We start from the raw sequence: 23,509 nt of genomic DNA, 5'->3' as shown, positions 1-23,509 counted from the left end.
TCGTGAATGGAATGTCCGAATAGCAATGTTCAAAGCATATGTATGTATGTGTATGCTCATATGAAGGTGCAATTATTCCAATATTCAAATAAATGATGCTTTCGCCTCGAAATAAACAACCAACCAACCGACATATCAACAATAAAACAAATAAACGAAAATGGAGTTTAGCCAAAACACGTGCTCGACTTTTTATATTACTACTTATTTGCTGCCTCTATCTATTTTAGAATTTTCATTATATACTCGTAATATATGTAATATTTCATATACATTGTTACAATATTAATGAATGCTTACTTATTCCCCTCTATTCATCGTTCCTTCGATTTTGGAATTTCGACTTGGATTTTTTTAAATTCATATTATTGGAGTATGGTCGGGTGGAGTGGTTCCCGTTCCGGTTTTTATGATTTTACATAAAAGAGAAACATCTTTATTTTTTATCAGCCGAATGCCTTAATCCTTTCTAGGTTAAAAATTCTAATTCTATATTGTACCAGACTTCAAGATGCATTTGTATAGTCATTTTTTTTTTGCATATTTCTTTTTGGGCTTTAAAAAATCGTGCTATACCAATACATATATGGTAAGAAAATGCACCGCCAATAGATCTATTCAGCGCGATAGCGATTATATTCTTACCGACATTTTTATTATTAACCGCTATTCTGGCGCACTTTTAACGCTGTCTGCTAAGTAAAAACAACAATGGGTATGGAGAAAAACTGTACGAATATGTCAATAGCTCCTTCATGACCAAATTCTAATCTGACACAAAATGTAATTCGAAAATTTATTTTTTATCCAAAACTAAGAACTAAACCTAAAACTGATGATACCTGTCATGTTTCCTGTCATTAAGTAGAAGGTACTGTAGCAGCGGGTTGGACTGATGAGGCGCCACTTTCTATGGGCGAAACACATAGAAAAAATAGGCATCTCAGATAAGATGGCGGACCACTTTCTGTGCATCTGTCCGGCCTTCGCTCGAATCAGGCTTGAGGTCTTTGGCACTGTTGTTTTCAGAAGCGACCACCAAGGAGCCAATCCTTGGCACTACAAGATCTATTCAGGCTTCTGCGCAGGTCGGGCAGATTTAGGGAAGATTATGAAGTGAACCCGAATGCAGTGCAATGGACTTAATGTTGTCTAAGTGCTATACTTGCTAGTTGTCCCGACAAAAAAAAGAACTAAAGCCATGTACTTGTATGCATAATTCAGGCTGCTACCTGTTATGAACCTAATGTTAGCACGATATTCAAATATAAGATCCGCCGAGCAGCTAAACCTCCCTCTAGTTGGTGCTACTCAGGTACTGAGTGGACTCTGTATGATCTCTTGCCTCTCTCTACCCCGACGACTTCTATATTGCCCGTAATCTGGATTTATTTCTGCAACATTAAAGAAATGTGCAGTACGCAAAATTCTTGTATACTGAGATTGAAAAGTCCTCTCTCGACGAACAAAACTAACACTCTACAAGACTCTCATCATGCCCGTCCTAACGTATGGCGCAGAAGCTTGGACGATGACAACATCCGATGAAGCGACGCTTGGAGTGTTCGAGAGAAAGATTCTGCGTAAGATTTTTGGACCTTTGCACGTTGGCAACGGCGAATATCGCAGACGATGGAACGATGAGCTGTATGAGCTTTACGACGACATAGACATAGCGCAGCGAATAAAGATCCAGCGGCTACGTTGGCTGGGTCATGTCGTCCGAATGGATACAAACGCTCCGGCTTTGAAAGTATTCGATGCGGTACCAGCTGGTGGTAGCAGAGGAAGAGGGCGGCTTCCTCTGCGTTGGAAAGATCAGGTGGAGAAGGACTTGGCTTCACTTGGTGTGTCCAACTGGCGCAGGTTAGCACGAGAAAGAAACGACTGGCGCGCTTTGTTAAACTCGGCCAAAATCGCGTAAGCGGTTATAGCGCCAATTAAGAAGAAGAAGAAGAGATTGAACAGAAATTTGACCATTGGGTTTCATCCGCCATTTTTACTTAAGAAAAGCGAATAACTTTTTTGTCACGTATGGAGGAGTTAAGCTGATGAATCTTGCAGTTGCATTTTATGTGTGTGCAAATATCTCAGCCAACTCTCTAAGAAAACGACGTCATTCCACAATTATGTACTTTTGAAGACAGTAACGTTTTTTCGAGAGATTTAATAGATTCAGGGCTGGCTGTGAAAATTATCTGTCATTTGCTAATGAGGTGGGCTTTGAAATTACTAGAAGGATAAAATACATATATATAAATTATTTATGCCTAAGTATGAATAGACAACGTCCCAATACTCTCGCCGACAGCCGCAGCTCAATGAGTTGTGCATGACAACCACTCAGTTGCTCCCACATTATGTGGCTGCTGTCGATATGTCGGTTGCTCTTCGGCTGTAATGGCAGTATTTATGCCAATGAAAAAGCTTCCCATGAAAATTATCAATCACTCGGACGCGCATAAAACTTTAGGCTATTTTATTCGTAGGCTACTTTAAGATGTGGACCATAAATTGGTGGAAAAATTCGGTCACAAAAAATGTATACCCCGATTCTATGTTATATATATGTACATACATGGCATAGCCACCGCCGCAGGCGAATGCGTTTTTGCGTGGCTACCATTTGGAAGTGCCCAGTCTCAAATGATAATTAGAACTTTTTTTTCTAATAGCGGTCGCCCCTCTGCAAGCAATGGCAAACCTCCGAGTGTATTTCTGCCATAAAAAAGCTCCTCCAACAAAAAAAAATTCTGCCGTTCGGAGTTGGCTTAAAACTGTATGTTCCCCATTTGTGGAAAAGCATCAAGACGCTCACCGCAAATAGGAGGAGGAGCTGGGCCAAACACTAAATAAAGGTTGTGAGCGCTAATTATATATATACTTATATATAGTAACTCTCGTGAAGCTTTGACAAAACTATGTATACACTTTTTCTATGCTCTTTCAATCAGCAATCAGCGAGCCGTGAAATCGTTATTGGGACGGATTGGAAGGCAGTAGCAGCGTTCTAAAGAGTTTCAATGATTACGATTCATGTAACCGATGTATTAGTTTTTTTTTAATTGTGCGTGCAACATTTACCTACATTCCATTCCATTCCACTTACGTTATTTCACTAACAGGAGAAATATGGAAATATGTAATAAGAAAGGTAATATAGAATTCAATTATCATTAAAATCTCATAAATGTTATGTGCCAAAGAATTTTAAAAAATAATTCTGAAACCCATGCGTCAGGTTATTAATGTATTGTTATTATTTTTGTAACAGCATTAACATTTACCATACATTTTTTTAACAGTAACAGTCCCTGGCAGCATATAAACCCGGAAACGCCGATGGCTATTGTAAAATCAAAGGCAGACTTCATCTAGCCTACACTCAAAGTCAGAGAAGGGCTAGTGAACCACTTCACCTACATTTATTTGATATATGTGGCAGTTTTGTATTCATTTATCATTGATTTAGTTACTCAAGCAAATGTATGCATTTTAGATTATTAGTTATTCATTACCATAAATATGTATGCTCATATACTGCTATAATGTAATAAAGATTAGCTTATTTTTCCAGTCATTGTTAATGTAAATACCTTGTAATAATATTTGGTTTTTTGCTGCGCTAAAATTTCAGAAAACAGATACATATAAGCTTAATTTTCGTTTCTTCGTTTCGCAATTTCGATTAATTAATGCATTCATATATATGTTTTTGGCTTTTAAAATTTAGCATGATATTTGTTGAAAATTCAAAAATAAATACAATAAGCACATTTGAATACCCATACACAATTACATTGCCGGTAAAAAACACATGTACTTACATGTGCATATTCGTCAAGGCGCTAAATTAAAAAAAAAATTGAAATGACTAATTGTTCCACGAATTTTTTTAAACAATTTCTGTTTTTTATATTATTAGTTAACATATCATATACGTAATATCATATAAGAGAATTTCTAGAAGCACCATAGTAACACTTAATATTCAAATACGACATATATATACCTACAGATATACACCTATATGTATGTACAATATATAGAAACACAGTTAGGTTTGATTTTGAGTGCCGAAAAACAGATCAAAGTCACACTTTAAGCCATCACTCACACACACACTAACGACTTAAAATATAGCTGAGAGTAATGAAATGCCAGTAGTTAACCATTGGCGATGGAAATTATCACATCAACACAATGTACCCAGGCAGACGCTATTTATTTTATATATCTATGATGATCTAAGCATATAGCTACTGTACTTACATAAATATATACATACATATTTCTATTTACGCATATTTATATACAAAAATTATTTATATGCGTAAGAATTTATGTAAATATGTATGAAACATCATAATTTTTACCGTTCATCTTTCCTATACTTCAACTATAACCCTAAAGCATTCATAGAAGATTTTCTTTGTAGATTTCGCCATATAAGTACATACCTAATTATGGTTTCCCCTAGATGTCACATATTTTTACTTACACTTTTTTCTTTGAGAAATCACTACTCAATATGGTACTCTCCCATTCCTAAATAAACGTATACAATTTTAGACAAAAAATTTGCATTTCATTTCGAACCAAAAAGAATATCTTCACATTTTTCACAAACCTGTTTATTTGTTTGTACCACTTTTCACCCCACTACTACTGCTACTGCTAATACTCTTCACCAAATCTACTGTGCGTATGTATAATGAAAGATTCCACGATGAGGAGCACGCGAATTTGCTAAACTCCATGTGGCTAACTGCCATCACGTTTTTGTGCGTCGGTTATGGTGATATTGTGCCGAACACATATTGTGGACGCGGTATAACGCTTACCTGTGGCATGGTGGTAAGTATTTCGTTAAAAAGTAACAAATTCAAATACTCGCATCAGTACGCCTTCAGTGAACGGAAAATTCCGCGATGTAACAGGTTTTTAGCACCCTTTAATGTTTATGCGATAAATCTCAACCTAAACGTCGAAAATAAATTAGCTTTTAATGGATATGTTCATATGTATCTATGTAAATTAATACTGTATAAATAGTGACCAAACTATGATATTAACTGCGAAGGACGAGATTAGCAGTTGGTTGGTTGTTTTTACGTATGTGTGGGTGCATAAGCATAAGTGTGTATCAATCTGTGTGTGTGTATGTATGTATATATGTGTATATTATAATTAGTTTTTATTTGGCGTTGTACAATTCTAAATACGTGCACACATACATACACAGCTGTATGCATGTATGTATGTCTATTATTGCTGATGAATGATTTCATTGCCCACCATTTGGTCAAAAAACAATTCTATAGTACATATCATACAGAGAAAGAATGCAGTAAGGCCAATGCCCAAAAGCTAAAGGCAAAGCACCTTAAATCGAAAAGTTGGAAAATCAGAATTTTGTTTAAGTGTGTGTTAAAACGAAATTCGAATGTGTGGAATTTAAAAATGGAATGTTTTCTTAGCCAAGATGCATGTAAGCATGTGCAACTAAAGCAGCTGAATTAGCCCTCGACTGCGATGAGCAATTCGCTCTGTGTTCACAGAATTAGCATTTTCGTAAAATTCGCAATTCAGTGAATCAGTGGTAGAATCTGAAGCCTGCTTCCAGCTGCTATCTTTTGGTAATGTACTTAGAGACTTGTTTCATGGCATATATGAACTGATTGTTTAACAGCGTTAACAGTTAATATTAGGCCTCTTCTACTAGTCACTTCTTTGCTCACTATCTTTATGTTCGAGTAACTTGACGAAAAAATTGCATGAGAAAGCAACAACAAGCGAGTATTATTATACTGGTATAACTCACTATTTTACAAACAAATGTAATTTAAGGCAGCTCTATTCCAGCTCTATACATACATATGTTTATTTATACCAGTGCTTCATCTATTCGCCACTTGCTAACACTTGGCGAAAAGAAGAGGCCTATTAGTTAATATATTTCGCCTTTCGACAAATCCATTTCCAACACAAAGTTTAGATTTTCCCCCAAATTATTTTTATTTTAAGGTTGGGTATTCTTGCTCAGTATGATATACACCTAGAAATGTTTTTTTTTTGCTTTCCGTTATTATTGTTATGTGCGCGATTCTTTTTCTGATACAAAACCACTCAATTCAAGGTAAATGAATGCACACACACAGTTACACAAATATATTAGTATGTCAGGTTATATTGGATTGCAATTCTTATTCTTTAAAGCTATAAGATAAATTCAATCTTTCCTGATCATCGGCAAACTTTTGGCTTTTTATGTTGGGTTAGGGTTCCTCACCTAATAAAACCTCATTATTTTTCTATACCACTTCTCTACGTTCGTGTGAATGTCTATGTACATGTTACCACTAATACTTGCATATGAACTCTGTAAAATACATACATATGTAAGTAGATATTTATCTAAATATTGTAACTCTAAAGCCTTATCCATAAAAACTAAATCAAGTTTGAAATGCATACACTTCCAGAAAATATTCTAACGTAAAAATTTGTTTCAACCAATTTCTTTAATTTTATACGAATATGCTTATTGTTTACAAAAACTATTATCACCACAAAATATGTATGTACTTGTACATTTTAAGCAATAACAGTGACAGAAATATTATAGAATACGTATTTATTGCAATATCGCATTGAAAAATTCTCAGTTAATACATGTGTGCATACATACATATGAATTTTACATAAAATAATAATGTCAATATATGCAAATGTATACGTTGTTTATGTATCCTTCTGACACCTTTCTATCAACGCATACTCGTACGAAAGCAGTTTTCCTCACTTGAAATGTAAATTAAAAACGTATTTTTTATATGTGCCTAAGTTTTTTTTACTGTCGCAAACAGAAACAACATATCTCTATGTGTGTGTGTATCTACAACCCGTACAGGTTTCATGACGAAGAACATGCAAATCTTTTGAATGCAATGTGGCTGATAGCAATAACGTTTCTAAGTGTCGGTTTCGGTGATATTGTGCCCAATACGTATTGTGGACGCGGTATTGCCGTCAGTACAGGAATAATGGTGAGTGCTGCAGCTTCGACGAAACGTACACATTTGTAAAAAATTAACAACAAATAATATTAAAAAACTATTTATTTATGAAAAACTAGTGTTTTCGTACATTTGTAAAATGTAGCATTACCCCACTTAGACCATATGAACTTTATTAATAACAATGAACAACAGGTTACATTTTTTCTCAAATACATGCAATAGTCAGGAATTAGATCATTTATAATAGAATCAATAAATTGTTTTTGTTCTGGGTCAAAAGTTATCGAAAGTAAATCGGCTAGACTTGCGTTTATTGTTCACCAATTATTAATTTCTCAATGCGATCTTTATTCACTATTTTAAAATTTGTCCCTCTCGAGGGCAAGTGTTCTCGGTATAAGCTGGGTGCAGACGTCCGTACGTATTATTTTTTATATCGAAGAATCGGCAAAAAAGTGGTAGATTTTTTCTATTGATGTATAGAACAAATAATGTATTCACGTAGGATTAAATAACAAAACTAATATAAATAAGAGTAAATCGGTTTTGTATTGTATCTTGAAATGGTTTTTAAGACGATAATAGTACTCTGAATGCATTGATTATGTAGGGAGTATTCTTCCTTAACCGTTTGCTATATTTGTAATTCGGTATATGAAATGAAAATTCCATTAACAATCTTATACTTTTGCAAAAAAAACGGTATTTGGAAAGTATCTGCTTTCTTTCCTACAATTTCTTAACTATCTAATGTTATTTATTAAGCCTGTTTTAAATATATTTCTTGTTTCTCTGCGGGTGTACTACTTACTATAAGGCAAAGTAACATAGTAAAAATTTCCAAATAGTTTTGGTTTAGTCTTCCATTCCACTATGGGGAATTAATTTTTTTGGCATAAATCACAAATTTAAAGATTATGACTTAAATTTTTGCAGGTGAATCACGTAGATTAAAGTAGAATTTCGGTTTTTGTTTATTTTTTCATACGATTACGCCTACACCTCCGCCCTGAACATGATCTTTAAAATAATGTGACAATTTATAGTAAATTTGTGTTTCCATATATTTCATTCATTTCGCGAATTTGTGCATTCTTAAACAATAAGTATTTATTTAAAATTAATTAAATTATTTCTTTGTTTTTATAATTAATTTGTCTGGGTGAATAATTCCCTTCCAAAATGGCTTAGGTACATTTTTAAACTGCACATACCTATGTGTTCTAAGAAGAAAGAAAAATATTACGTAATTTACAAACAGCTTATTGAGACTACTTACTACCAATATGAACTTAGTTTTCTTCTATTTTAATATATTCTTCGTCAGAAGTAATCACATCAAGTTCAATATCTTTGTCATATTCTTCATCTGCGTCCTGATCTACATGATCTTCTTCATCTTCTCCCTGATAATCTTTGTCATTATTTGTTAAAATATTTAAAGATGGCGATTGAAGCAGCGCAAAAACTTCTTTTGGTATGTCCTTCTTTTTATTTTTGTTTTGTCGTTCTTTTAAAAAGATAGTGGACAAAAATGGGTCCGAAGTATCTAAGGCTCTGTTAAAAACATCTGTCACGTTATCCAGCCGACTGCATTTTCTTGCATGCCTCTTTCAATCGCTCTTATAAAACTTATTTCGGGATTCGGATGCATGTTCCCCAAGACAGCCAACAGAAACCAAGGAGTTTTTTATTATTTGATGACCATGTACTAGTACCTTGTGAACAGTAGGAGGCATAGGATACCAAGGATAATTATAATGGTACAGTTCAAAAACCTTTCCACAAAAGGTTTCAAACTTGCTTGAGCTAATTTCATGCTCATAGGAAATATTCACTAAAATTATATAGAAGTTTTTCAGTAATTGTTCTTCAACATTTAAAATTGAGGCTAATAAGGCTGTGTCAGAAAATGCCCTCCTTGCTGTGTTGCCGTCATTGAAGTTCCCGCTGCCGTTTGGAATAGGCTTGTCTACATTGAGGCCCATTTCCTTTAAAAGTGTCCTTTGTATTAATTGTTTTCGAGCTATTAATTGAGGTTTATCGCAATCTTTAACGTGCCACTTTTTCATCTCGACTCTATATGAAAGTTTCAACACAAACTCGAAAAAGCGGATCCAAGCATGCAAAGGGCTGACTCCATATTGAAGGGCACTTGTTTTGGCCTTGAAAACTTCTGAATTAATATCTTTAATATTAAGTAATTGTGTTGGCTTTGCTCCGCAGATGGGGCAAGACTGGCATGAGTTGCATCCCGACATTATATTTAAAACTTTCCCATCAATTAGGGTAATTTGTCCTAAATATTCCACAAATATCTTTTTACCATTATACCCGTACATATATGATTTCAGATTTCGAATCTACCTTAGATTCATTCAGACTTTCACCAATTTTTTTTAATATATGCTGCTTAACTGCGACCTCTGCCCGATTATTTTTGATATAAATATCTAGCAGCTCTACATTTCCGAACGTATATCCCTCTGTAAAAGGCGATTTTATCAAAAAGGGGCAAATTTGTGCAAACAAAGTTAGTTACATATTATTGTGGACGTTTTAGTAAGTAACTCTACATTTAAAACTCTGAGCACTTCTGTGCGCCTTGGAAGTTCTATTCTACGAAACGCACCTATACTTGTTAAGACTAATTTAAATAATACATATGAATAAAACACGATATACAAAATCTAAACCACATAATATATAATTGAAAAAATGTTACTAAACTATAATCTTATATACCTGGACTATGACCTTCCATCATTTAAATTTGGATTCTTTGTTTTATTTGGATAACTCGAGCAATCAAACTTTTTTCAATGTATTCCACCAAACTGTGCACAAAGCGAACACGATAATCAGCTGACTTTGAAGGCATACCGTTCAATCAGTGTGGCCGTAAAAAATTTTAACGACTAATTTCTCAAATAATTAGGGTATGGTAAAAACAAAAATAAAGCTTATTTTAAAATACAGGATACTTTTTTTTTTAATATATGCCAAAAAAAACGCCAAAATCCCCATAGTGCATTCCTGAGCAAGGATAAGCGTGCACATGCCGGTCCGACTGGACGATTTTCATGATTATATCGTCATATTCGCCGAAAAACCTACCAGAGCAATCCTCAACTTCGGCACCCACATTATCAGAACCGTGGTTCAATACTTGGTGTTTGCCTGCCTTTTCACCTTGGTCGTAGGAGTACTGAAGAATGTGTCTAATTTTTGTCTCTTTTTATCTCCATTTTAGAATGCTGGAGCACACAACTGGGTGCACCAACACAAAACGGCCAAACTTTTTAAATCGCCGTATAATCAATGTATAAGGATACATTGTGAGATATAACTCCTTAAACGCATCTGACCGAAAATATTCAGAACTTTTTACTTCACCTAATATTACATTTACAGATCTCTTTTATGAAAACTCATTCACGACATAAGTTGGCTCTTGGAGTTTGCCAATGCCAACCGAGTGCCGATCGTTCAAAATGAATGATAGTCACGCACAAATCCGCGCAACTACCGCAGCGGAAATTCATATGTGCAACATAATTTATAATTATTAATTATGGAATAAGCAGAAATAACTCCAAACTCCTCCACACAAAACTCCAAACCCAAACACCAAGCAACTCATTTATTATTTATTATTTTGGATGCCGGCATTTTTACATCCATGGCTATTTCCAAAAAGATATCGCAAGCATTTTTTATATAAATGGACATTACATTCATACACATCAAAACAAAGAGGAAAATGTAAACATTGAACTGCCCTGTATAGGACATTTCACCTCTTATGAATTGTATTCTAGCTTCAAAGGATTTCCCGAATTAAGTATTTGAGTTTACTTGGTTTCAAATTTGAAAAAAGTTTTCGCACAATAGGATCTGACCACTTTCAATTTAGCTGTCATATTAATAACCTACCACATTTTAGTGTTCGCGTCAAGGGAAATATAAAAAAATTTGCAAAAAAACATGATAGCGTCCGTTCGAGAGAGATTTCATTTTACTTCATTTCGTTCAATATTTTTACGAGGAAATTCATGGAGAAAATCTTCTTACAATTTATGCGGAATATTACATTAATCAAATCAGAGCGTGTTGCATAGGCAAAATGAGCAGACGTAAATCTGGGTAAAATAAAATTGAGTTCTGTAGCACATGAAAGCATTTGCATAAATGTATATGTGTAACACAATAATTGGATAACACAATTCACAAATTTTGATTTTTAATAAAAATACTCAGAAAGTGATGCTACTAAATACTTCAATGTACTAGGTCAAGTTTCTCATTTACATAAAAAATCGCATAAATTGCAATAAGGAAGTATGAAAAAAGTTTTTTAATTTGTTAAGAAATTATTTCATTGCTGAAATGGCTGTATTCATATACGCATCGTTTTTTGAAATACAATGATAAATTTAGCATAGAAAAAAAAATGTATCACATACCGAAAACAACAAAATACTGCATTAAGGAGTGCGGTGTGGAATCCACCAATATATCGTCCCCTTAGTATTAAAATAGCCTATAAATTTTTTGATGTTTTGAGAAAATGAATTTCAAACTTTTTGTCGAAAGTAGCTCTCACTCAAATCTCGCTATGTCTGTAAATATTTATTATTTTTTGACTGACGTTTTGACCCACTTTGTGGAACTAGAATTTGACAAAATTTTGACCACATATAAAATCGACGATGGAGAATCCAAAAATTCAATAAAAAAATAATAGCCTATGAGCACATAGGCTATTGTTATACTAAGGGGACGATATACTATATACTATATAAGCACACAATATATTCATCAAATTAGGTAATTAGTATATCTATATAGGTATATAAGACGCATACATCCTTTTTTTTTTTGGTTATTTGTCCGTGCTCCTCCTCCTATTTGTAGTGGGGGTCTTGATGTTAGAATAGAATTTTACCACTGAATTAAGTCACAGTTGCTCGACAGCAATGGTTAAAATACTGGACGATATTACAATTAGTTTTGACAACGGAAACTTGACTCTATTTTGTTTACTTGACTTCTCTAAAGCATTTGACACAGTGAATCACAAATTGTTATGTTTGAAGCTTAAGCGCTATTTCGGCTTCAAAGAAAGTGCTGTGAAGCTCATGGCCACCTACCTTGGTGGCAGAACGCAGAAGATCAAGACCAGTAAATTAACATCTCAGCCTAGATACGTACACACTGGTGTTCCGCAAGGGTCTATCCTTGGTCCACTTTTATTCAGTATTTTTGTCAATGATGTTTTTACCGTTTGTCAGTATGTGAATGTCCACGCGTATGCTGATGATATACAATTGTACTTGTCCAATCGTATTGGTTCGTTGAAGATCTATGTTTCAAAATAAACAGTGATTTGTCTGCTATTTCTGTTTGGGCTAATGAAAACTCTTTATATTTGAACGCGTCAAAATCATATGTCTTACCTATGTATATGTAATAGTGTGGTGCATGTTGACAATATCCCTAAACGTTGGATAGGTACTAGTTCCCTTACCTTTATGGATAAGGTAAAAAATTTGGGGTTTATTTTTAACACAAAACTTATCTGTGCTGCCCATATAAATAGGGTTGTGGGGAATATTTATGTTACATTGCGTAAGCTGAGGGTCTTTGCATCATTCACGCCAGAGGAAACTAGGCGCAAATTAGTTCTCCAGCAAATTATGACCCTCATTACCTACTCTGAGGTGGTATACAGCAAACTTTACTCCACATCCTGCCACAAACTTAATGTGGCTTTTAATAATGCCACGCGGTATGTATATGGGATTGATAGACATGATCATATATCCGCCTGGCGGACCAAGTTCCTGAGCTTTTGCCTTAGCAGTTATTTGTCTGCTAGAAATTGCATATTTATGTGCACACTTACATTATTTAGGTCCCCTCCCTACCTGACAGAGAAGTTGATACCAGTAAGATCTCGTAGACACAACAAATTCATCGTTCCAACATTTAATTACCTGACATCATCTAGATTATTCTTCATTAACGCTGTTGAAGTGTGGAACTTGTGAAGGCTGGACTTAACAGATTTAACTACAGAGCACAAGTCTATAATTACTTTAGAAGTGTTTGACTGCATTGAATTAGGGCAATAAATTTCTCTCTATATATTTTAATATCAACTTTAGTTTTTTCTTTTCTAAATTTCTCTTTTCTTTTCCTACTACCAAAGCCTTATCTTCTTACTATTATAGTTAAGTTACATAAATTGGATCATGTATTGGCGAGTAAGATTCGAAAATTTGGTCCAACTTTTTTTTCATTAAGGTGTCCACCACGTAGGTCACGTATTGTCTTATGTCTTAAAAATGTAAACGCTTTCTAATATTTTATTGTTTAAAAGACTTGAAATTTAACTATTTGAAATTTCATAACATGACTTGTACGGTACCTTGCAGACCCCATAAATATATGTTTAGCCGTTTAAACTTTACAACATTCAACAATACGACACTAACGATATCGTTGTGAATACCCCAATTACGAGCATTCGTCAAACTGAGATCAAAATAATTTTGAAAATTACGGTCGCAGTTTCAACACATTTAACACGACTGCATTTTTGAATTGAATACCAGAACTTCGAAACTGCGTTGCACAATTGTTTTTAGAACTCATCATTTCAATGATCTGCCATAAAACTCGGCATTACAAAAATCCAAGTTTAAAACTATTAATGGTATTTAGATAACTGGAGGAAAATGATACCGCTAAATAAATTTAACAATAACTATACAAAGAGACAAAAAATAATTTAAAAAATCGCTAACCTTGCAAAATAATTTCAAGTTAAAATTTTAAAAGCTGTCTTCTGACAGCTCAATACTTCTGCCCAAACTCAATATTTAATAAGTAAAAGTAGTTATTAGACAATTTTTTTGTATTACTTACAAATATTTATACATATTGATTTGTATGTATATATTGTAGGACTTACAAGCTAATTATTCTTCACATTTAAACTATACTCCAACAGCGCAGTTCCTTTTCGGTGCTAGACATTAAGTGACAGCTAGTATCAAATACATACTACATATGTACGTAAATTTAAGCATAAATATTTATTGAATTATTCATGTGAGCATAAATAGCATGCACACAATATTTTAGGAAACGTGGGGTTGAGATTTAATAACAAAACCGGGTACGAAAAGCATTACTTCTGGCTGTGCAAAAATACTCGTCAAATTAACTATTCCCAAATATAATATATGTATATAATTGCAAATAATTAGTAATTAATTAATAGCTTATAAATATATTACAGGGCGCCGGTTGCACTGCACTGCTTGTTGCGGTCGTCTCGAGGAAATTGGAGCTTACTCGTGCGGAGAAACATGTACATAACTTCATGATGGACACACAATTAACGAAAAGGGTACTCAAAAAAGTGTTGAGCTTATTTTGTTACAAAATGCAGTGTAAAATTAATTTTTTTAGTATCTCTTTTATTTACCAACTATGCACTCTCCTTAAGATTAAAAGTATCTAATAACTTCAGTAAATAAATATTCGCACTTTGCAAATAATATATGTATGTAATTATGTTCTCTAAATCGAAGAATAACAACCCAAATAAGCACTTACATATTTATGAATATTTATTGACGTGATAACGTCTTATAGTTCGATGTAGCCGGCTGCACGCACCAAAAAATGCGTCGTTATCTTGCTCATGCCTCGTTATCTTGCTCATGCGGCATTATCTTGCTCATGACGGAACGAACGACAAAGAAGCACAATCGGCCCCCACGTTCGGCACCGTTCGACATCTGTCTCTCTCCTACTTGAGTGAGCATATGCGCATTTGTATATAAATTCACATATTTGTATTGGCATATGCCTTCTTCCTGTGTGCATGGTAATGAACCATTTCACTGTTGAGAATAGGACGATGATAGGAAAAGTAGGAAATAAAAGGGAGTGTTTCGAGTGTAATGGGTCTTGAAAAAGTCAAATCGATGATGGTGCCTCTTAGTGTTGAAATTGAACATATCTTTCATGAATTTGATAAATGTTTCTTAATTTTTCACGTTTGTGTAAAAGTAACTTGATCAATTCCATTGCGATTCCATTTAGCTCCTTCTCTATATCCATACAAAATATCTATCAAACAAATAAAATTAAAATTTTCTTTTGAAAAATGCAACCATTTCATCAGTATTTTCTTATGACGTTGTCACGTTAAACTATCGTCAGTAAACCGACTTTACAGAAAACCTCTTTTTTTTGTGATAAGGACAATTTTTGTACAGAAATATTTTAATATATTATTTCTTTGTGATCCATGGTACACTGTACAGGAGTATGTTAATAAATATAAACATCATTTCCAAATGTGCCATCAATAAGTTTCTGCTTCACCTTCAGTTTTGTTTAAACTGTTGTCAAAACAAATATTTGGAGAGAGAGTCAGTAAGACTTAACTAAAAATTATTTATAGCTATATAATTAAATATTTATAATTCTTCAATTTAAATATAGACTACTTATAATTTTGGATGTTTTTCATAAAAACTTACTACAAGTTGTGTGTAGTATCCTTCCAGAAATCTTTTGAATATACACTTATATTACAAGATCAAAGAAGTATAGAGCTGGCCACAAACAGGCCCCACCAGCAATCCCCACCGATTTGTTGCAGTTCGGAGAAAATCCATCGTGTATGCCGAAGTCCGAGCACAAATCCCAAGTAATTGAAAATTTTCATTTACCTGGGATTTGTTGCTAGTTTGTGCAGCAGTTTGTGGATTTTCTCATTTTTTTACTGACCATCGTCGAGATAAGAGTAAGCGGAAAAATTTGCCATTTTTAATAAAAAAATTGTACACTCCTCTGGAGCACTCTTTTCTTTATTTCCTACAACTTAATATGAGAACAATGTCTCCTATTTTGCAACCATTCTTTCATTCAAACCTGTTTTTTTTTTCTTTTTTTTTTAATACACATGTAAATAACTGCACGAGCAATCGCGTCATCCGCTTTTTTGTTTCGCATGCTAACAGTAGAACCATCCCAACGAAATGATGGTTTATGGATTTGTGTGTCCTACAGGCTAGGCACAAATCGCTGGGAATTGTGCCTTGTACATGGCCAGCTAAAGACAAAAAATGATATTCAATATTAGAAATTTTACATATATCTAGGAATATTTCACTAAAGGTATTAAAATTAACATTCTTCAAACATAGAAATCATACAAATAGATACAATAACAAATTTAATTTTAAGAAAGGGCATTTTTTCTGAAACATGGAATTTATTATCGATTTTTGGTCTAAAGAGTACTAACATTAAAAACTAATTTTTTTGAAATTCATACTTTCAAAAATATGATTAAATAAGAAAGAAGAGTACTATCCAAAATAAAGATTTTTTTTTTTTTAAATAGGTATTTCCGGCAATTAAGCGTCGGGAAGATTTATCGACATTTGAATGAAAAGACTGCATACTTGTGTTATCGGTACAAAAGTAAGGATCAAATAAAGAGCTAATACTATGTTTTGTTCTAAACTTAAAAGACTTTTACTAAAAACATTTCCATTGATTAACCAAATTTTGGATATTGACTTCTTGTCTTACGACATACGACATACATAGTTCTTGAGCCAAAAACATCCTTTACAACATTGTAACCAATTATTAAGCGTCTTGTCTTCATATTAAGTGATTTGAAGTAAGAAAAAGGAATTTCCCACAAAGACTCTATTGCACAGGGTTGGGTGGAAACTGCATTTAGTTGTAATGCACAATTCTATCAACCAACAGCGTTCTGTTCAAATTCAATTTTAACTGCGAATTATTTGGCACCGTGCGATGTTTGCGACTTTTTTGTTCTTATTTTGATAAAGTACTGTTTTCTTCGCAGTGCCCCTTAAGTTCAATCACACATCATTTTAACTATAAGAGCTTTATAAATTATATGATCTTCCTGCTAGGGAGTCACAAAAGCTTTCTAAACTACATATATGGCTCTTTGGCTAGGGAAGTCTTTTACGCAGAATTCAGCACACAAATAAACCTTGTTCAAACTGGTCCCCATTCGAAATGTGGAAATACAACATAACACTAAATTCATTATAGAGGGTATTAAAAAAGAAATAAAAAATATTTAAGGAGGTAGTAGTAATCCGCTCGGCCGCCGTAACCGCAAAGAAGCAAAAACGTTGCCTACAACACCCATCCAAATGTTTCAAGCAAATCATGTTTAATATTGACAACGGATACATTTTTTTCGAATCCAACATAAATAACTTCGTAATTGTGACACGAATATCCAAGTAAAAAAGATACAATAAAAAGCATGGAAGTAACAGAGAAAATAAACAAAAAACAACCTGACATATCTTTGAAACCGTTGGTCTGCGGACCTACATATGTATGTTTTGCATCTTTTATCCATTATTATTACCTCCATAAATATTGTGCATTCTGCATCCATACTTGTTAAAAATTTAAATTTACCTATATGTAGTTTTATGTAATATTTAAAATACTCTTAAGCTAAATAGGTGCATAGTTCATAAGAAGCACATTTTTTTACATATTTTTTATATTTATTGATTTATTTCTTTATTTGCTTACTTATTTATTTATTTAGCAAATAGTGTTAATACAAATTTATTCCATCTCTTCCTTGCATCATATTTTAGCTGAAAAATGCAGCGGCAAATGTTCTTCGTGAAACTTGGCTCATTTACAAACATACAAGACTAGTAAAACGGGTTAATCCCGGACGTGTAAGAACCCACCAAAGAAAGTTCCTTCTAGCTATATATGCGTGAGTATTCTGGAGAAACCTGTCTCACAACTTATGTGCAATGTTCTCTGTGAAAGTCATAATAGTTAATCAAAATTAAGCATTGTACATACAGATAATTTTCCGCAATTACCCCAGTCTCATCCCAAGATTTCTACTGGATAACTTGTTGTCATATTATATAATATTATACGAGTAATAACAATTTTGCTTTGGAAGTTAATTAGTCTCCCCCAATAACCACCTCAAGCGAAACTCCACTAATATGTCGAACTAAAGTGCTTGTTCACATGCATGTATCACAAAATACATACATAAATATTACCTTTAGGATAAAATGATTTTTATTTTCATACTAACCTAATGATATGATGGTCTCTCAAAGATCTTAACTTGATTGTTATGTTATATACTTTATATGTATGTACATTCCATTTTATTCACCTCCTACTCATTCAATGGCTTTTCTACACATACATATTCACGTATGTACATGGATGTTCAGAACGTTTAGGGTAAAATCCATCAAGAGGCAATAATCCACTTATCGAAATGGACGGATAAAAACAACGCTCATCTGAACTCGTTTTACTAGCCTGTAACTAGGTTGTAAAGCCCTGTTTACATATTGTATAAACCACATTTAATACAGTTATATGTTTGTCAACTGTTATGCAAGCAAAATGCGGTCGCATAAAATCAGTGACAACAACATTTACATACATAATAAGTCGTTAATTTTCTAGAATTTCGTATCTCAAACTCCAATTTGATCACATTTACTTCATATACACTTACCGCTAGATGTAGACAATAATGTAAGTGTATTTGTCACTCTTTTTAAACCCCCAATATACTGTGTAAGCTTGTCGGTGTTGTTGGTGGACTTACACTAAAATGTAAACTCCAATTTTCACTTTGAATATTAGTATCCGTGATTTCGTTAGTGTTAAGATTGCAGAAGTATCTACTTCTTCACTGCCCGAACCCATTCTAATTTCTTATTTACACCAAAAATTACTCATAATATTTCTCTAGACTACAGCAGTATGTTACCCCAAACTTTATAGTGGTCAATATTGAAATTGAGATACGATTTTCTGCAATCTTAACGACGAAATTTATTTCTATCGCTACGTATTTTTCAACAAATGCTTCTTTATAAATTTTACGAGTAAATGCTCACCTAGTTGAGGGAAATACTTATAGAAACCGAAATAAAAAATTTAAATGGACTTACTGTATTTAACGCTGGAATTGTAAGAAACTGTTAGTTATGTGCGTACATGTTGGGATAAATCTACTAAGAAGCAATTTATCGTGAACTAGTTGAAGAATTAAACGATAATGCCGATTTTCTTGTGAATATTTATCGGCATCATATTTTACGTAAATCTATATAGAAACATAACCATCATTACAATTTACATATAAAATACTGGTAGTATAGATTTTTTTATACATATCGTGCTTTTTTTTATAAAATAAAAATCTTCTAAAGCGCCATTAAATTTTAACATTAAGTAGAAATATGGAAAGAATCAGCGATCAACTAGTTAGCTACCTTATTAGCTAAGTTCTTTACACACAACAATTCATTCTATGACTAAAAAACATTTATTTTATGACATTTCAGTTTGTTAACCATACAGCCTCTCTTTATAATGTGTTTAGCAGAGCTTCGCCTCCATATATTTTATAGCAAATAAAAACACAAAGTTCTGCAAATGCAATGCATACGCAGTAGATGTTAACTCATAGAATTAAATGCTATGCGGGAAAACTTCCTCAAAAAGACATATGTGACTAAATTATATTTATACAATATAAAAGAAGACACCTGTGCATAGGTAACACAAAGTTCAAATCTTTCATAAATAATCTCTGTTGATTGCAATTTCAGTTTTTCATGTTAGAATTTCCTTATGAAATGGTACTGACACCCTATTCGCCACAAGTACGCATTCCTTGAAAGAAAATATGGAATATCTCACATATTCAATGCACACTTTAACTCGTCCAATGGTGGACAAACCAACTACAAATCAAAAATCTGGCAGTGTATTCAATTTCATATACCTTCCATCGTGTGCTTCAAGAAAAAACTTTATGACTCAGCTAAATTATCCGCACGCATCAGAATCTACCCGCGTCGAGACATTGTGCCCTCATTTAGGACCAAAGGATTAAAAAAATGGTGTACATAAAAGTAGTACAACAGTTCTTCTAATAAATATTAAGTCTATAATTCCTACCATGTGTTAAAATTCTAAAACTTGGCGAACGTGCAAAGAGGATATCAGAACGATTGTATGTAATTATTTCTCTAAGTTGGTAGATGCTTAGTCAAGCTTCCTCTTCATTTGTCCAGGTGGTTTTTATTGTAAGACAACAAGAATTTATATTTCTATGAACATGAAAAATATGTTAATCAAACTCTCCTAGTCGGTATGTTTCTCTTACTTTTTATTTTAAATATTTTTCTCCTTATTTATAAAACGGAGAATGTTATGATCTAAGAATATTTTATTGATTGGAGATTTAGATTAGAGTGAAAAATTAAAAAGTAAAATAGAGTGTCGCAAATTGAACCATGTCGACCTTAAAGGCTCTAAAAAACTAAGATACAATGACTCTATCTACTCTCGTCCAAGTATTCCGACACCATTCATATACCGTTCGACATATTCAACTGTAGCTTCTCAAATGTTATTTATTTAGATCTATGATTACAAGAAACTTACAAGATAGATACATATAGTACATACTTATATTTACTTCGAGCCTTGAAGTATTGTACAAAATATTCTTACAGACTACACAGCTAACATTAATCTAAATGTAGATCAATATTAAAATTAGGGCACATATAAAACGACATACATGAGCTAAAATAAAATAAAATAAGTTTTGATGAAATAGTGTTTTTTTTTTTGTTAAAAAACTTTCCAAAACAAAATTACGTGTATCTATAATACAAGTACGAATAATACAATTTACGGTCTACCTAAAACGTTTTTATTAAAACCATTCGAAGTAATGGGAAATGAGCCTTAAACGTTGATTGAATTAAAGTAAAATCATAAATTCAAACATTAAAGTCTTTTAGCGAGGTTTTATTACAAGTTCGATTGGAAAAATATTTGAAGATTATGAATAATCCTGCAATACATATAAAAATCATTAAAAAATTGCTAATAAAACTTTAAATTCTCTCCGACGCCAAAATAGGTTACGAAAAGTTAAAATGGACCAACGAAAACTAATGGATAACGCAAATACAATAACAGATATGGCGAAGGTAAGTACATGTAAATATGCATATGCACATATACACATATTTGAAAATATTACACTTATATATGTATGTACATATGTATTTAATATACTTTCTGTAAGTATTTATTTATGATATTTGCTTCTATTTATTTAGACTCAAAATACAGTCTACGAAATTATTTCTGATATGTCTAGTCGTCAAGATGCAATCGAAGAACGACTTACAAATTTAGAAGACAAACTGCAATCGTTACAGGTATATTCGCAAAATTGCTGCATCTAAGTATATTACACTACTATACAATTATTTCTACATAACTTCTATATTAATAACGGTTTATTTTGTCATTTTTCAATGGGCAGGATCATTTAGAGAGCCTACCCGATATAATGTCTCGTTGTCTAACCCAGCACCAAGAACGAATCGAACAACGCAAGAACTTTCTACATCCAGACGCAGCGGCCACATCAATGCAGCCATCACCACAGTCTCTATTTAACGCATCGCCTATATTATTTCCCCACTCAAGGTTTGTCTAGTATTTATCTATTTCTCACGTACGTGCAAATGCCCCTCCTTGCACTTTTTTTTGTATTGGTTTCCTTCCCCTCCACATCCACAAAATTTTACACTTTCATGCAGAAAAAACCTTTAAAAATGCAGTGCTCCAAGGAATTCCTTGTATTGACTATTACTTCAAGTTAGTCCCCTAAGTGTTATTAAATTCGGTTTTCAATTATTGGGCATGGTTCTCGCAAATCATTTCAGTGACAACTTTTAATAGACAAATTAGGAAATTGTCCCTTCGAGTCAGTTGTTCCAACATACAGAGTGGTCCAAACGTAAGTATTGGTGTTTTTCTGACAACGACGTTAGTTACTAGTCAGTAAGACCTTCTGTGCTCACTATCTCTCTGCCCGACTCACTTGACGAAACATTTGCATGTGAAAGCAACAACAAAGTTATCGCGCAAGTCTCACTGCTAGCGAATATGGGTATACCTCATAAAACTGGTATAACTCACTATTTTACAAACAAATGTAATTTTAGGCAGCTCTATTCCAGCGCTGCTAAGATAGCCACTTGCTAACACTTTGCGAAAAGAATAGGCCTAGTATGTATCATATGTGTTTGAAGCGAAATAAATCGTCTTGCACATGAACAACACTGAAAAATATTGCAAAGTTATGGCCACAGAGAGCTCAGTGTTACCCAAAACAGGGCATTTATTAAAACGAAGTTCTGTTCGAAAACAAGCACCTCAACGGTATAAAAAGTTGGCGGTTCGTACTGTTTTAGTTTCAGCATTAGCGCAGCTCGAACTGACCGTTAAATTTAGACAAAAATATTACATTTTTTGACCAGGTGCATTTTGATTCCTTCAACTGATATTATGTACTGATCTTTTTGCGTACTAACTGCTGTAATCGTGAAATTACTCGCCTTTACAATATTAAAAGAGAGCCGCTTAACTTAGATTTGATTCCGTTTTGCTGCTTGTGAAAATCCAAAAACGATATGAACTCCCAAGGAGAACATCCTCTGAGACATTCGTAAAATTGTACCAAATGAAAGCCTGTATTACTGCGAAGTCAACGAAAAAATTGCTTCTTATTGAATTTACTTAATTAAAAAAATTTACTTGTATTTGGACCACACTTTACATTCATTATAAAAAAGTTGTTGCGCGTAAACCGATACTCAGCAAATTTAGCATACGTACAAATAGATTTACATAGTACAATTTTTGAATATTTTGGTATTTTGTTGTGAATGGTCATATATGAGTAACTCCTCGTTTGAATAATTCGGCCGTTGAAAACTCATAATACCAATCAACTTTTGATCATTTTTAAACAAATCAGTATATTTAATTTTATTAATCGTGACCAAACTGCTTTTTGCATAGAAGTGTTCCCTCATCCAATAATGTTGCTGCAACATACCATTGGCCAACCAGTCCTATTTTGCCACCTGTATCTAGTAGAACTCCACATTTAGTGCCTGATACTCACATGCCATCGAATGGATCTGCCGCAGTTAATAGCTACGCATCTTCCAATAAATACGGCAGCTGAATAGAAGAAAATGAGTGCTCCATGCCTGTCGCCTACATCGAGATGCCCACGATATCGTTACCATTCACATCGCCCATGTCAAAGATTGCAAAAACGATAGCAATTACACCACTAGCTAACCTCATCGGCGGTGCCAAACACAATTCCGATTTGCCATTAAATGTCGCCCGCAGAATACCCAATACTTTACATCTCATCATGGAGACTACAATTTCCGAAGATACTGAAGCCAACATACAAGATTCGCCAGAGAGTACATCAACAACAATACAACAACAACAAGAAACACGCCCAGCGTCACCAACCGCATGCACAACAGCCACGTCTA

At 33.5% G+C, this 23,509-nt stretch overlaps 1 protein-coding gene across 2 annotated transcripts in view; it reads left to right on the top strand.

Moving 5' to 3' along the window:
- The window catches only part of LOC129238672 (small conductance calcium-activated potassium channel protein), a 171,392-nt gene extending 148,211 nt beyond the window's left edge, over positions 1-23,181 (top strand). For both annotated transcript variants that reach the window (XM_054873774.1, XM_054873773.1), the window contains 7 exons: positions 6,914-7,049; positions 14,332-14,442; positions 17,717-17,844; positions 21,055-21,124; positions 21,257-21,358; positions 21,466-21,632; positions 23,013-23,181. In XM_054873774.1, coding sequence (XP_054729749.1) covers positions 6,914-7,049; positions 14,332-14,442; positions 17,717-17,844; positions 21,055-21,124; positions 21,257-21,358; positions 21,466-21,632; positions 23,013-23,181 — 883 coding nt within the window. The remainder of the gene's footprint in view (positions 1-6,913; positions 7,050-14,331; positions 14,443-17,716; positions 17,845-21,054; positions 21,125-21,256; positions 21,359-21,465; positions 21,633-23,012) is intronic.
- Positions 23,182-23,509: the final 328 nt, after the last annotated feature.

Source organism: Anastrepha obliqua, chromosome 2 (genome assembly GCF_027943255.1).
Source record: "Anastrepha obliqua isolate idAnaObli1 chromosome 2, idAnaObli1_1.0, whole genome shotgun sequence".
Classification (NCBI taxonomy): domain Eukaryota; kingdom Metazoa; phylum Arthropoda; class Insecta; order Diptera; family Tephritidae; genus Anastrepha; species Anastrepha obliqua.
This window is presented reverse-complemented; position numbering and strand designations above follow the sequence as displayed.